At 48.5% G+C, this 17,073-nt stretch overlaps 1 protein-coding gene across 1 annotated transcript in view; it reads right to left on the reverse strand.

Moving 5' to 3' along the window:
• The window catches only part of robo2 (roundabout, axon guidance receptor, homolog 2 (Drosophila)), a 69,545-nt gene that overhangs the window by 38,532 nt on the left and 13,940 nt on the right, over nt 1-17,073 (reverse strand). Inside the window, exons 5-13 of the mRNA XM_047036059.1 lie at nt 14,404-14,540; nt 12,970-12,981; nt 10,008-10,132; nt 7,986-8,157; nt 4,970-5,175; nt 3,676-3,757; nt 3,403-3,568; nt 3,119-3,285; nt 1,518-1,639 (exon numbers count right to left, since the gene is read on the reverse strand). Coding sequence (XP_046892015.1) covers nt 1,518-1,639; nt 3,119-3,285; nt 3,403-3,568; nt 3,676-3,757; nt 4,970-5,175; nt 7,986-8,157; nt 10,008-10,132; nt 12,970-12,981; nt 14,404-14,540 — 1,189 coding nt within the window. The remainder of the gene's footprint in view (nt 1-1,517; nt 1,640-3,118; nt 3,286-3,402; nt 3,569-3,675; nt 3,758-4,969; nt 5,176-7,985; nt 8,158-10,007; nt 10,133-12,969; nt 12,982-14,403; nt 14,541-17,073) is intronic.

The following is a 17,073-nucleotide window of genomic DNA, read 5'->3' on the forward strand; positions in this document are numbered from 1 at the left end:
GGAGGGAAGGCAGACAGGGGGCTATGAAGATGTGACCCACAGAACAGACAGGATCCTAGGGGCAGGACTGGGGCTGGCCGGCAGATAAGGGGCCTCCTCTCTAAACTTAAGGCCCGTTTAGATGAGAGGAAAAGTCCTATTTAAGCCGAGGAAGGGGGATGCATAGCTCACAGTAATGGCTTGTTAACACTGAGAGGAGAGAGTGGGGCCTTCAAAAGGGATATTAAGCAGCTGTTTTTTTTTTGCCCGGTGTTTGCTTGAGTAAATCAACAGAATGGATTCTCCCCTTGGTGTAGAACTTTCATTAATGGAATGATTTGGAAATCTAAAAGCTTTCCGGAGTGGCACTCTGTTTACTGAACGAGGCCTGATTGATTAGGTAGCCGTGATCTGCGGTGATTCTACACACACTCATAAAGCTATGCTTTAGCATTAAATTAGCCTGCACGTCTAAGGGTGAGAATGTATTACAAGGGTCAATAAACATGTCACCGGGAAAACTGCTAATGTGGTTCATTTAGAAATGAAAGCAGGCGCCCTATGTCACTAAATGACACTTCTATAAATACCAGTTATTGAGGGATTTATAGCAGCTCAGCACAAATAAACAGGAACTATTTAAGCACGGTCAAAGGTCAACATAAAAATCAACCCGGAGCACCAGGATGGAGCATCCATGTACGTTTTACAATGGTCTTTGTTGTTATGCCGCAGTGCTGCACTAGCAGGGCAGAACCCTCACTGCTACAGACCAGCACTGTTTCACAATGAATAAAACAGTGTGTCTCTGGCACATGTCTGTCCTGAAGGCGGGGGTGACAGCGCACAATGTGAACATTTGTGTTTTGGGGGAGCAGGTGTGTGTGTGTGTGTGTGTGTGTGGTGGGGGGTGTTTGGGAGGGTGGTAGAAGGGTGGTTTATTCCCCCTCTGTCAAGATGGAGGAACGCAAACATGTAGAACATACACAATTAATCTCAGTCTATTTGCGTCTGCGAGAAGCCTTGTTTAATTGGAAATTAACGAAAGAAGTATCTAAGATTGATGAGAGGACAGATGTCCCTGACCCGACTCTTCATGTTTACCGCAGCAGAAACAAACCATTTCTCAACTGTTTGATGTTCACTTTCTTTAAAGTCAGCAATTACAACAATTCAAAGCTCCAGTTTTGGGAACACAGAGAGTTGACTCAAATGTCCTGACATGAAAAGCTGTCTGTGCCCTGAGGAACACCTAGCTGGCTTCAAAGATCCCACTTCACTGTCATATCATCTCGCTTTACTTCAAGGCTCGAGGTTCTTAAATCATAAAGTACATAAAACATAGAATGTAAGTGGAATATTTCATCTAAAGCTAAGCACCAAGCTTGTTAATGTAATTCCCCTGTTCAATCATATTTAATATGAAAGGATTTCATCTATATAGAAAAGGCACCAGCATACATGCAGACTGCAGATCCATCCTACGGGAAGTATGCTTGTGACAGACATGTGGACTGTCCATTCGCAGCAACACTCACCGTCCAAGTGACCTGAATGGTTGTAGGACTCATGACAACAGGGTTGTGCAACCGAACTATGACCTCCCCAAGCTCTTTCTGAACATGTCTGTGGTCAACACCCTGGGCTGGAGGGCTTATGTCTGAGAGGGGGAGAGAGAGAGAGAGGCAGAAAGAGAGAGAGAGAGAGGGGGGGGGGAAAGAGGGGTTGGGTAGAGCGAGAGAGAGGGGTGGGAAGAGAGAAAGAGAGAGAGAGAGAGGGAAAGAGAGGGGGAAAGAGAGAAAAAAGTGAGTGGCATTACATAGCTTTCAATACAATTTCACAGTTCACTCGATTTCCCCTCACAAAGAGTCTATCAGTAGTGGTATTGTTGAAGGAGAGAAGGGATAGACCAATCAGGACCCACAAAGACTTCTACACTCTGTGATCATGACTTCATTTAAAAAGCAGCAACTTAATCTGCATTAGAATGACCTCACCTCGTTTTTATTTTTTATTGAAGCACTTGTCTGGGCTTAAAAAGAACCAAAGAGCTTGGGCTGGGAAGAATAAAACCCTTTAGATCTGTGACTTTGTGGCTCCTTTTGAAGCCTGACCGAAGAACCTCATCAAGAAATGAACTCTGAATACATAACCTCCATCGTACTGGACACAAGATGAATGGGTGACACCATGACACTATTTTTCCGGCCCATTTCCTATTTCCAGCCTGCATGTTTTTTCAGTACAAAGAAAATGTAAACCTCAGCACATGACGTCGTTTTAGAGCGCAGACTATGGCCAAAGAACATCTTTTCGCCTCATTTACAGAGGAACATACAGTACTGTAGGATACCAAATGATTCACGGGAAAATATATTTCCAAACAGCCCACAAAGAGAAAGGCTAAGCTAGTCATGAATCACCCAGACTCCTAATACAGGAGGATTGGCCAAATGCAGTTTGGAAGACATGAAAAATCAATTCGTCTTCATTGACTGCTATCTTCAATAAGCATTTCCGTGTGTCAACACAAGCCCTTGAGCTGAACTGGAGAGAGGAACTGGTGTTCAAATGGAGTCTCAGTGGAGTCCTGGCCTGTGTCTCGACAGTGTTTAGCCAACAGTTTCAGAGCTGATTGCAACATTGGACTTATCAGATAAACATAATATGGAGACTGTGGTCTGCATGGAACCGTAATCTAATCTTCTCTGGATTGGGAGGCAGTCATGTTCTGCTGTTATGATCATTAACATAGCAGGGATGGCTCTAACTGAGTTAGGGCTTCCAAAAGTAGACAGACTTCTTTTACATAATTGCGCAAGTGTAGCGCTAATGAGCGAGGCTGAGATGGGGAGGTTGACCTCTGAAGTTGTTCTCTACGGAGCAGCTGGCTTCACTGCTGATGGGGGCTGATACCTATCTACAGCCACACTGAAGCCCAAACACTGTGACCTTCTACTCTCCAGAGCCACGGAAGGTAAAGCCAAATGGGAAATCGAACCGAATCGAAAGTGAAAAAATGCCTGAAATGCCGAAGTCTCCCACAGTTATGACAGTCCCAGTTGTTCCACTGCGCCTGCACAGGCCGAGCCGTCCACAGGCAGAGCCGTCCACGCTAGCAGGGAGGAGGCTCCAGTACCTTGCGTTCTGACCGGCTCAGACATGGGGCTGGGGTCACTCAGGCCCTGGGTGTTCACCGCCCGGATCATGAACAGGTAGATGGTGTTGGGTCGCAGCCCCTTGACCGTGAACTGCGTGGTCTTGACGTGGTCTGCAACAGTCTGCCAGCTGTTGCTCACCAACTGGCTGTGGGGTGATCACACAGAAACAAGCATTACAGCAACAGCACATGCACACAGCATGCATTCTTAATATGTGCAAGGACAGCCTGTTAGGATTTTATACAAGTGGCGATTGGCTGACCTGAAGGCTTCGATGACGAAAGAGGAGATGGGCGACGCCCCCGCAAGCCCGGGTTGCCAAGACAACGAGACGCTGTTTTTGGTGACGTCGGTGACCTGAGGTTTGGAGGGAGGGCCCGGAAGCTCGTTGTCGTCCCGGTTCTTCATGACCATGACCCCTCCCACTTCTGGGATGAGAGGAGGTCGGGGGGGTAATAGAGAGGAACAGGAGTGGTGAACACGTAGCCAGCTTAATCAGTGTAGGTAAATCCATGTGGTGAAGAGACGTGTTTACCTTTGACCTCTAAGAAAGCACTCCAGGAGGTCTCTCCACTGGAGCTGGCAGCCACACAGGTGTAGATCCCAGAGTCTGAGAGCTGAGAGGGACAAAACAACATCCCATCAACACGGTGCTCTGACTGAGCTAACAGCTCATTAGCTGCAGAGACAATGTTTCATCACTGGGAGGGAGTCACAAAGAGCAGCCAGCAGCGGCCTCCAGCACGGCTGCTTTGAATGGTGGCATGGTGACATCAGGGTCCTCTACTCTGCTTCTGCCACGGCCGTGTGTCATTGTGAGAGCCTCAAAGTGCTGACGCTAATTTCCTAATGAAATCCATTTTCTACCCGCCTGCCCCCCCCCTCCCCTCCACTACTTTATCCCCCACCCCATCCTCCCACTGTCCCACCGACCACAACAAAGGGGAGGTAATTAATTTAAGGAGGGGGGGGGGGGGGCTGCTGAACCCCTGGACTGATGACAGCTGGCCTGTCTCTCCATCCCTCGCTGGAACTTTGCTTGTTTGTTGGGGTTTTGTCCCTGCTCCTTCCTCACATTTATTAAATAACATGTCAGCGCTCGGCAGCTTTCTCAAGACTAATGGATATTCCTCCGAGGCCTCAGAGAGGGAAGAGGGAGATGTGAGCGTTCTAAATTCAATCTACCCTAAATGTGTGTGTGTGAATGTGTGTGTGTGTGTGTGTGTCTATTCTATAGCTGGATCCTGGCCAGCGCTCCACAGCTGAGTCTTGTAAGACCCGCCGTATCACTAAGTGATAGTATCAAACAATTTACAAAAATCAATACTGCCCATTCATCTCTTTAGGGTAATATGATTCACCTTGTCCATCTAATTTATGTCTAGGCCAGATCCTATTCAATCCTCCAAAGCGTGCACTGTGCACTTTTGCACGTCTAGGCATGCATGCTCTCACACTGACACACAGACAATCTCTTTACCAAGTGACAGAAGTGTAAAAATGGCAGCCATCACAGGAAGGAAGGTTGATAATACTTTCAAGGAGCGTAACAAGAAGATTTAAACGGACAGGGAAATGAGGGATGAAACAAGTGGACAAGGTGACAAGGTGACTGACGGGACACTGAGGGTGGAGAGGATGATCACGAGGTTAGAACAATAATAAATCACATCATTACAGTCTGATTACGTAACCCAGTCATAGACATGTGTGGTGATGTGTATAGTATCAACCCTATCAGAGGTGTGTGTGGTGTGGTGTTTATTAAACCTATCAGTGATGTGTGTGTATGTGTCGGGGTGGGGGTGTGTGTGTGTGTAGTTTCTCACCCTCAGGCCCCTGATCTGAAGGCTGCCCAGCTCCTGCAGGGTCATGCGGGGGTCCTTGCCCAGTAGACTGGCTCCGTCCTTCAGCCAGCTGATGGAGGGGACGGGATCCCCTGATGCCTGGCACTTCAGGAGAGCCACGCTGTCCACCCCCAGGGTCTGATTGGACGGGCCCTGACGGATGATGGGCGGCGGCCTGTCTGTGAGCACTGGGGATTGGATGAGATAAAAAAAAGAAAAAAAAAAAGGAAATATTGAATAACGAATGAATAACATTTTAAAACTTCAACACGTTTGATGTTCATGGTTGGCTGTTTTGTTTCCTGTCAGACTTCAGACAAGTGAAAATAATAGAAAATTCCTTCAGCAAGCAGATGTGTGTAACTATTATTAAAACGACTTATTCTGCAGGTTTTTGTAATTGTACCACAATACAATGACCAACCCTGGGTCTTCAGGAAATGGAAAGGCAGAAGTGTTTGCCAGGCTGGGACTGATGTGACTGATGTGGTCGAGGACTCAACACTGTGTGGTTAAGTGTGGTGGTGAGCACGAGTCAAAAAGACTCAAAGTGGTTCAGTTAAACACTTCATCATGTTCCACAAACAGAGGTGTCTCTCCAGCACTACCAAGACCTGAAAAGAACCCCCACTGACTGTGGGGAACGCAACTGGGACCGCGGCAGCAAGATTCACAACAGGGAAATACCGCTGCTGCAGTTTATTTATCCTTGTTGAGATGGATGTTAAATGTTGAATCATATTTGAATGAATATATGCATTTGTAATGTGTTGGAAACGCCTGTGGCTTCCGCTGTGAAGAAGTAGAAATGTCAGAGGTGCTCTATCAGTGAGCCCCAGTTCCAGCACACGGGCAGTTTATATTTCACAGTTGAATAATGTGGAGTCCCCTGGCTTGGAGGAACACATTCATTAGCAGGTATGGATTAATGATGTCAGACCTGCCGGGGCTAATTAGCCAGTCTACCTCAGTAACCTTTCAACACATCATCACACCCTCATCCCTCCTCTCCCGTCTCTTTGCTCTCTCTCTCTTTTTCTCTCTAACCCTCTCCCATTGAAAACAGACAAAAACAGAATCCAATCCGCTTTCCCCGACTGAAACCATTTGGCAAGGCCGCGCTCCTCCTGAGCTCAGTTGATAAAGAAAAACAGGCAGGAAGCAGCAAGGCAGCATTCAGAGCAGAGGGGCTGGAAGAATTCTATTTCTATGATCATATTTCAACCCTGTCCTTCCATACCGGAATGCTTTCATCAGGTGCAACGTCAGAGTGAGCAGCGTTAGCCTGAGCTCCAAACCCAGGAGCTCTTCAAACAGCCCTATCTGTCCAGCCAGAGCCTCCCAGCAGGCCAGCCCACACCATGAACACAGTGAGGGGAGGTCCCGGTCGCTGCTATCACCCAGCAGGAATAACGTCCACATTAAGGTTGCTATGAAGCCCTGTGTCGTCCGACGGCCAAGGTCTCGTCCAGAGAACCATCTCCACACCGCAGATACAGATTAGGCATCATCCACTCATGAGCCTCTCTGGTCTGGATGCCAAATGAGTTCGGTCATGTAGAACATTCCTAATTCAAGAGGAGAGCACGGCGAGCCATGACTGCCCGTCTTGATAAGGCCCAGCCAGGGTGTGAACCGCTGTGGGGTGCACGGATGGGAGGATGACATGATGGAGTGATGCAGGTGGAGGAGAGGCGGGGACAGACAAAGACCTTGGCTGTCTGGACCAGGAATTTCTCATTACAGATCTCCTTGAACCTGGGAGGGGGGGGGGGGGGACTGTAAATCACCTGCACCCAGAGGCAGGTGTGACCATGACCTCACTCCAGCCCTCCTCCTCTGCACCCTCCCTCCCTCCCTCCGCCCAGCCCAACACCAGTCTGCCTCACTCTCTCCTCCTCCTCCTCTTCCCCTCCACTCCAGCACTGATAGATATACATACTGTACGTTATCAGTCCAGTCCACACTTTCATACTGAATACCATTACACACTGGAATAACGGGGTTGTCTGGAAGTCTCATCACACTTGTCCCGACAGTAAGTCAGAACTGTGGTACAAGTACAGCAAATGAGAGCAGTCTAGCATACTCATTATATTAATACAAGTCTTATATAAGATTTTCAAAGTTCTTAAAATGGTGTCAGCGTTAGAGGCGTTAATCTTGATCCAATCTGATCCTGGCGCAGACGTATGTGTGGCTGTCTGCTCTCCTTCTCCCTAGCTGAACAGATTAGAGTCACAGAGACCAGGCAGGAGACCATCATTCATCACACACACACACACACACACACACACACACACACACACACACACACACACACGCTAACTGTTGTCACACTCCCTCCCTCAATCACACTCAACCATCCACATGAACACACAAACACGTTTACACATAGATACTGTCTCACTGTCACACACACACATCTGATCATTAAACTTGGAAGCAAGGTCAATGTTTTATTCCCTTGCCGGCAAAAAAAAGTATTTAATTAAATAGTATCTTACAAAATTGAAGAAAATGAAAATATTGCAAGGCAAGGTCATGACAGAGTGTAAAACACATTCTGCAGGCCTATTTCTCAGGCGATGGCATGATTTCACGCCTCACCCAGACAAGAAACTTTGTTTTTGCTTCCATTTAGTAAAATAATACTTCTGTATGTGCTCAAGGCTACATTTCATATTACAGAATCAACAGGGCAAGAAATGTGCTCTAATTCATTCACTGCAAATTAAAGGCAGCTCCTTCACCACAATGCTAGCAGGGTTAGCACATTGGTCAAGGGAGGAATGATCGTATGTATCTCACTGTCAAAGTGAATCACGTTCCTGTGTATGGGTGGGTGGATGTATGTGCGCTCGCCAGATTGCGTGTAGGAGCGTGTGTATTTCCTCGCACGTGTCCACAGCACCTCTCAGTGACCGGAGCATGCTCAGTCGTGTGTGTGTGCTAGCGCGCTGGCATGGAGGCGGCTATGCGGCAGAGTCTCTCTCACCATCTGTGACCTCCAGCTGAGCTTTGGCGAGGATGCTGCCAGCCACGGTCAGGGCCTGGCAGATGTAGTAGCCGGCGTCGGCCCGCTGCACGGCCGAGATGGTGAGGTCTCCGCCGGGGGACACGGAGAAGCGACTGCTGGGCTGCTGGGGCTGGTTGGGGAACAACAGGTTCTGGAGGAGCAGAGAGGAGCAGCACAATTAGCAGGGACACGGATTACCGTCGGGAGCACGTGTCCAATTGACCCTACGTACACACGCAGGCATACGCACGCACACACGTCCCTCTGGTTTACTCACACTGAGCAGTTTCAAAGAACCATTCGGAATTAAACACGCATGAGATCTGATAGCTGGCTTCTGCATAATGGAAGCTATTTATTTCCTGCCAAGTCAGAGGCTGGTGGGGGCTCTCAGGGCTGCCTAGACTGCTGTGGGGGCTTTGAAGCCCTTGTTTTGCTTGATTCTACTAATTGCTCTGGGCTGTTATGTTTACACAGCACCCTCCCTGCCTAGCCCAGGTAGACTGTGGATGTGGAGGTGAACAGAGGGAGTGGGTGGTGCGGGCTGGGGTGGGGGTGTGTGTGGGGGGGTCAATGGGAGGGGCTGCTCCATATGAGAGTTGAATCAATCTTGGGTGTTTAGCAGAAAAATGAACTAATGAGAGGTGATCAGAGGACTATAATAGCCTGCTGGGAGCTTCGACATTGACAGAAACCTCTCCTCTACCTTTCTGTTGTGGCCTTGAGCTAGTAACCCCCCACCCCCCACCCACCTAACCGACCTTCTTCTGTTCAGGCCTTCTCTAAAGTCCTTAAAGCCAGCGAACAGAGGAGAGATACATTAGCTGGATTCAATTACACATAATGACTTTAATGCTGCAAATTATGTCGTTTTTTTTAATTAGGCCCTACCCAGCTCCTGCACATGATAGATGTCCACTTCATTATCCTGGAGTGTGACAGAAAGGCCTTTCTCCCTTCTAATGACTTAATTACCGCTTTAATTTGTTCTCTTAACAAATACCTTCATATCTTATTTAAGATGGAATGAGAGAATGTGCGAGAGAGCGAGAAAGGCTGACGTGAAGCAGAGAAAGCAATGGGCTCGGGTAAACAAACATACTAAAAGGATGTGGGCAGGATGAGACTGTTGTCACTCAACCATTGTGAAAGGGCCAATCAAAGCTGGAGAGCAAGTATGTACTGAGTGGGTCCTACAGATGAATGGGTGTTGATCTACGTGATTCAGTGTGGTACTGACTCATATGTCTCGGGCTTATACTTGAATGGGAGTGTGGCTGGTGTGGGTTTCAACAAGCCTCTGTGGGTGACAGGTGATAGTCTACGTGAACTGCAAAGTACTTCTGTGTGTGTGTTTGGGGGGGCATGTGTGTGCTTGTGTGTGTGTGTGTGTGTGTGTGGGGGGGGGGGGAGCATGCGTGTGCTATGATACAGGTATGAGTCAGCAGCTCACCATGTACACTATCTCACTCCTATTCATTCTCTGAGTGGCACTTGCTGTAATCATCCGGCCTCTGGCTAGTGTGTGTTTGAGGTGTGTGTGTTTGAGGTGTGTGTGTGTGTGTGTGTGAACTCAGAGAGACCTGAATCTTATCTCTGGCTCATCTACAAGCCCCAGCAGGCTCTTAATTGCTTCTGTTGTTGAGCAAAGAGAGGAGTCTCAGGTATTTGAATAGCCTATTTGTGTGTGTGAAGGATAGGATCTCTCTTATCAGCAGGGGTCATGGGAAGCTGATTAGCACTCCGCCTGACACACTGTCGCTTGTCGGAACAAAGGTGGATCTGGCAAGTCTGTGTGCCAGAGAAACTGATTGTAGATTGTAACAGTGGTGTGTGTGTGTGTGTGTGTGTGTGTGTGAGTGAGTATACATGTGTACATAGCAGGATTGCAGAGTTTTCAGGACACAAATCACACAAACACATACTGTCACATAGTAAACATAGCCAAGGGCAGGTTCCCATATATTTGTAGGGGTGGTGTGTGTGTGTGTGTGCTCTTACCTGGCTGCCCTCTCTCTGCCAGAAGACAGCAGGCTGGGGGTTCCCCTTGGTCTCACAGGGGAAGGTGGCGGTGCGCCCCTGAGCCACGATCTGGTCCCTCGGACGAATCACAAACTGGGGCGACGCTGGGGGCAAAGTTCACAAGACACAATTAGACCAAAGGAGGTGTATCCTTTACAAGCAGTGGGTGGTGGTGGGGGGGGGAGGGGGGGGGCAGTTCAGGAGGATTAGAGGGTGTCAAGCAAGGACAGGCACAGCTCAGGCCAAACCGGGGAGGGTGTGTATAGGACCTTGCTGTGTCACCGTCCCCCCCTCAGACCATCCGTCTGGGACGAGGGGAGGGACCGACACAGTCAAGTGGGACCATAATGCCATGGCAACCACACTGGCCATTCATCCAGGTGAACGAATCCACGAATGAATGACGACCTTCCGGCCTTCAACACACCCGACATCCGTCAGACACAGTAGGACGAGATGGAGCGGGACACCCAGTCACTACCATGCTGCAGAAGACAAAAGGAGCCCACCACCAGGACGTCTGGCCATGTTCACTCCTGTGTCTGGGAGTGTTCAGAGGAGTGACACGTTTAGCTCTTCTCCTGCCAGTGTGGAGATGTGTGAGCATGAGATGTGCTGTCATGTCTCCCACGCGTTATCACACGTTGTAAATCCATTCTTACTCTGGAACAGGAACTGCAACAGTGACGACTGAGGATAGATGGATTGGAACCTTGGCAAGCTCTGCTAAATGGTTAATGGCTAAATGGTTAACCTCTGACCTTGGAAGATGACCCCGAGTGACCTCTCTGTGACCTCTGTGTTTTGCAGGTGACAGTGAGCGTGTCTTCTCTGGCCCCTGATGGAGACTGTCTCATCTGCTCTTACACTCGACACTCAAAAGGCTCCCCGCAGAGGAAATTCAAATCAACCAATTATAGCCGGCAATTCGAGACATCAGTCAACCCTAACCTAAAGATAACTTCACATCTTATACTTCGAGCAAAACTTTTGCCTCCTTTTATCAGTTAAACTTTATATCGGTCACAGTTTTCTTGAGGGTAAAAACTCCCTCAGCAGTTAGACTTTGAGATTAGTTGAACATGAAAAGAATATGATATAAGAGACTATTCTGACTGCATTAAAGTGAGAATCGTAGTGAATCCAAATGAATGTAACGTAGTTGAAGGTCTGTTTATAAAATCTGTATCATAGTATATTCAAAAAGTCAATTCAACCTTTTTAATAATGATTTACCAACAGTATACATAAATATTTTTATATTTATTCATTATTCATATTTGAGCTTTCATTGGTTTAGCAGCCCACCTGCATTACCCGCTGCCCACAGGTTGGGAGTTGCTGCATTATACAATACATTATTATACAATACTATGATATCAGGTATTAGTACTATCATATATTGAAATATAAAATAATACGATTTAACTTAGTATCCTATACTGTAGTCTAAATTCCCTGTTGTTTCAACCTGGGTAAATCTTCCCCTGATTGTTTCATCTTTGTGATTTTTGTTGTTGTTGGAGTGTGTATTTGTCAAAGATACACACAGTTAAGAATGCTACAGATGGCAACAGATTTACTGCCTTCCTGTTTTGATGCCTCTTTCCTGGATAGCCTTTCAGTGCGTAAGTCACTGTCTGGCAAACTCTACAATTCCTTCTCCTTTAGTCTCTCTCTCTCTTTCTCTCTCTTTGTATCTCTCCTACTCTCTCTGTCTCTCTCTTTGTATCTCACCTACTCTCTCTGTCTCTGTCTCTCTCTCTTTCTCTCTCTCACACACACACACACACACAAACACACACACACACACACACACGCACACACACACACACACACACACACACACACACACACACACACACACACACACACAAGCAGACAAGGCCTGTGGGATTCTGGGACCCTAATGACTTGAGAGCCTTCTTCCTGTGCCCTCAAAGAGAAACGCATGATCAAGCCTCCATATTTAATTCATGACTAGATACATCCGCCATGGTCTGAGGGGGTCTCACGGCTGAACATCACTGAGAACAATGAAGAAATGGACAGACAGAGACTGACAACACAACAACATATCCACACATATTCAAGAACACTATTGTTCCTCCTCAAATCCCACAATCTATCATATTTTATTCAGAGGTTAAAGCAATTACTGTCTTTTTTCCTAGAGGCTGCATGTATAATTTCCTCCATCTTGCTGGATCTTGACAGTTCACGACAATCACAGGGCACCCACAGCTGCCGTGGTGGTGAAGGTTCTGCCACAGAGCGTGTGGCTGGGCCAGTCAGACACGCCTGGACACCCCTGCTTCCCTCTCCTCTCTGTCTTCTCTCCCCCGCAGTATTTCTGTCTGGATTTACGCTCTCCCTCCACACTGCATCCCTCCAGCCCAGCTCCTCCACTAACTCATCTACTGACGACCACACCAACTCTGGGAACTTCTTTTCCTCAGCTTGCTGTTTCCCAGATCCTGGAGCAAGGAACAGGCTAGCCATACGAACAAGTGAGTCACCGCTCTCCAACTCAGAGGAAACAAGCCAGGCCAAGACACACAGCGGCCTGAGCCAAGCCCCCCCCAGATGGCTGCCACCCGTCCATGTTAACCAGGCTCCGCCCCCCGGGGACCACCAGGAGGCGCACACTGGCCCGTCTAAACCCAGATGCACAGATGCACCGACTAATCCACTAGTTAACTACAGGGAATGGGTCTATCAGTTAGAGAACTAGGGATCAACATAGTCTCTGGTTAGTAGACTAGGATGACTAGACAAAGAAAATAAATCAAACAGTCAGGGTTTAGGGGAAACACTGGTTGGTGGGGAGAGGTGGTGGACCTGTGTTAGACCAGGAGGTTAGAGGTTCGAGGCCCTGACTCAGGTTGCAGCAGGTGAACACATGCAGGATGGAGCTCTGGTCAGAAGGATGGGTACTCACCTGCAGGGCGAGCTGGAAACACCACAATGGAGGAGTGGATAGACAATACCCCAAAAAAGAAACACACAGATAAACGACGACAAAAAGACACACACACACGCACAAACACACACCAAATCACAACACATAAGACATAAGAAAACAGAAAATGCAGTCAGAATGAATGACATGTTGGGTCGGGTACACACTTCCAGCATAGACAGAGAGGAGCCAACAGATACTGCTTTCATGCTCATCCTGAAAAACGGTCTCTTTCACCAGTTAGCAGGGTCATCTTTTGCAATCATCGTCTAATCTGATCGCAGCGCCCCCTGGTGGTGGAGTACTTGCAATTCTCTCAGATCAGTCGGGTTTTTAGATTGATTGAACATGATAGACCCATTAGGTCTCGTTGATCAGTAGGATTCGTGGGTGGCCTTCATACAGGCTGCCAGGGACCAGTTAGTAGCAGAACAACCGTGCTCACAGGTGAGCTTGCTCATGCATCCTCTCTGTCTGCTGGAATGAAGTCTACTCTAAGGGTGGTGTGTGTTCAGAATACCAAGGTAGGACTGCGCTCATCATAGTCACTGATGGAGAGAGAGGAGGAATGAGAGAGAGAGAGAGAGAGAGAGAGAGAGAGAGGGAGAGAGAGAGAGGGAGAGAGAGAGAGAGAGAGAGAGAGAGAGAGAGAGAGAGAGAAAAAGAGAGAGAGATACACACTTCATATTTAATTTAAAGCTACAGCTGCTGAAGCCTAGCACCATATTGACATTAACAATGGAATACCTAGTGTAGTTCATCACTGACTCTGTTTCGGTGTGTGTGTGTGAATGTGTGTGTGTGCACGTGTATGTGTGTATACCTGGGTGTTTGTGTGCGAGCGAGGGAGTGACTCAGTCTGCTGAGCTCTCTCAGAGATCACGCTTCACCACAAGTACAATATTCAAAATGGCTGACAACTGAAGTGGACCCCACAGGTTGCCCCCCGAACACCCCCCCCCCCCCCCCCCCCCAGAGGTGTCAAAGCGCTCCACAGAGGCCTTGAACAGGTTGATTTAATGGGGACGAGAGAGAGAGGGGGGGAGATTATGGTTAGAATGTTTTTATTAACCTTGCCCACCTCCAGTGAACGGTCCACCGTGTGCAGCAGTAAACTGTGAAATGGCTTCTGTGACTGAAGGAGAGCGTGGCTCCCCTGGGGGGGTGGCGTGAAGGTGTGTGTGTGTGTGTAATGTGGTGTGTAAATAATTAAATGGATTCACAGACCACCTCTCTCAAGCTGGGAGACTCAACACTATCTGGTCCATTTGTGGAGCCAGTCCACTGGAGCGCTCACACAGCCAATCAAAAACCCCGAGCCGCAGAGATGTTCGGAAGGCCTAGACCGAGGCTCCCCCGTGACGGTGAGCTCTGCGGACGGTGGAAGGGGGGTGGGGTGGGCGGGTCACGTACCTCGGACGATGAGGCTGGCCGACGCCTCTCCCTTGCCCACACGGTTCTCCGCCACGCAGGTGAAAGTGCCCTCGTCGCCGGCCGACGCCTTCTTCACTCTCAGCACGTAGTCGTCTTTGTCGTATTTGATCTCATACCTGGAGACACACACACACACACAAGTCCTCCGGGTGAATCATTTATATCACCCTGTTTTACAACCAGAAAGCTGGAGAAACTTCCGAGGCTGGGATTGGCCGAGCGGATTGGCGATGGGTGTTATTAGTGTGGTTGCCACGCTGCTACAAGGTCTTATGGTAAAATGATGATCATCACTGCTCACCCTGGCAATACTCCTTCTCTAAGACATGATGCAGATTTTCACTGCCTCGCTGCTGGAACAACAACACCCAGCTAATATGGCCCAAAGGCCACAGGGCTGGCAGACAAACTCTTATTTTCTCACTGTAAAGTCAATACATCTTTCCAATTATTTGCGAAGCATCTAGACAATGTCGACCCTGCTACAGTACATCTAGAGAAAGACAACGAGCAGTTTGTTCATCGTTCGTCCTGCAGGAAACAGCCGACCTTCTGACAAAGGCAGATAGGAAGGAGAAAGATCAATTATTCAGCAGTGACACAGAGCACAGAGGCAGACGAAGAGGAGGGCTTTCAACTGGAACGCCAGACTCTTTTAATATTAATGATCTCAGTGAGTATGTTTGCGTGTGTGTGTGTTGGCAATAACATAAATGCAATGACTATGGTACAGTAAAGCACTTTAGGCTGTTTCCTAAAAAGCAAGCCAGACTATTGGAGGACAAAAAGATTTGGCTGTTTTCAAACCTTGCTTCACTGCCTCTGAGGGTTTGGATATGGTGTGTGTAGTTGTGGGTTTGTGTGTGTGTATGTGTGTGTGTGTGTGTGTGGGGGGGGACAACGACGCTGACAGGAGATGGATGCTGCCGGTTTGGTTTGTTGCCCTGCTCTGTAATTGGAGTGTTTGGCACAGCAGAGTGAGTGGTGTTTTGGCAGTGTGGGGGGGGGGGGGGGGGGGGGGGGGGTTCTGGATGGCAGTCTGACAGCCAGACAACGGTCTGCTACCAGCAGTCTGTCACTCACACACTGATGGTGGGGTTGGGAGTGGGGTAGAACAGCCAGACAGAGCTAGGCAGGCACGAAGGCTTGCCGGGGGGACACCATGGAAACGATCTGATCAAAAAAGCACAGCCTTCCTTCATTCATCTCAGGGCAAACCATGTCAAGAGATCCTGTGATCTCAGCAAGCAGGAAATGGTATGACTTACAATTTTTGCATTTTTCGTGTGCTCCGAACAACTGTCTCTCCATAGCGGGTCGAACCGGCTCGCCAAGCTCCAGAGAGCTCTGTGTGTTGGGGTCTCCTCCTCCTGCAGACGGTAGAGCGGGGACCCTACAGGCTCCAGGTGTACGGATGGCTGCCTGCCATCTCCAGCTGCACTTCTCATCTCCCTTCATGTCTGGCTGCTTCTCTGCTGTTATGACATTTCCTGAACTAATGTTTCTGAGGCAGCTTTATTGAAGTGCATTCCGCAGCTCTCCCTGGCTCAGCCTATCCACACAGGTCTTTCTGCAGCACTAATGGTTATTTAACTGAGCCAGGAGTGGTGACTGTGTCCTTTGTTCAGCAGACAGGGGTATTTTCAGTGCAGCACAGGTACGGGCCTGAGAGGAAGAGGAATAAAGCTCTTTCTGTTTGAGGTAGGAGACCCACGTCCGCAGGACTGACAAGACGCCGTCCTCAGACGCGTGTGTGTCCTGGGGGACACAGACAGGCGAACAGAGGGGGCTCAACTCTGCCCTCAAGGAACAGGCGGGGGGGGGGGGGGGGGGGGAACGACATAAACTCCCGGAAGAGAAGAGTTTGGAGATTCTCTTACATGGTTCCAGTCGTGGACGGCTACACACAAATGCTGTACACATGACAAGACAGCGCATTCATTGTTCTCGGCCCCTGACTCCATCAATCACTCAGAACAGCACCTCAGGCTGCTGTAGCTTATTAAAGGAAAACTGAGCTCAATCTATCTGTAATCAACTGCCTATTACAACACAGCTTAGATGAAATGAGAACTGGAAACACTGGTGGACAAAAGGAGGTTGAGATACACACATCCACACCCACACACACACACAAGCAGTTTTAAATACACAGTGGGAGATAAAAGATGGTTGTGGCGGCACATGCAAACACACACACACACACACACTCACACACACATGCGGGGGAACAGTAGGTCTTTCTTTAGCTCTGGGAAGGTTTCTGTTCTCCATTAAAGTGGCAGTGTAATTACACATGTAATACAGAGGAGCTGTGGAGAGAAGCACTGAGCCAAGGTGCCCCCGCCCCCACCCCCTCCACACACACTCACACACACACACACACACACACACACACACACACACACACACACACACACAGATATGGAGAGAGACACACACAAATACACACACTCAGTAGAGTCTTGCAGTACAGGCACACACACAGACAGTTCTAGCTTTCATATGCAACAGAATGTGGACTAATGAGAATGTAAACACTTATCAAGGCCAGGAAGTATTTGTCAGGCTAGTTAACTTCATGTGTGCGATGTACAGGGCATGTTGAGTTGAAACTACAACACTGAGCACACTTTAAGGAAACCTTTC

This window comes from Hypomesus transpacificus, chromosome 15 (assembly GCF_021917145.1).
Source record: "Hypomesus transpacificus isolate Combined female chromosome 15, fHypTra1, whole genome shotgun sequence".
In the NCBI taxonomy this organism is placed as follows: domain Eukaryota; kingdom Metazoa; phylum Chordata; class Actinopteri; order Osmeriformes; family Osmeridae; genus Hypomesus; species Hypomesus transpacificus.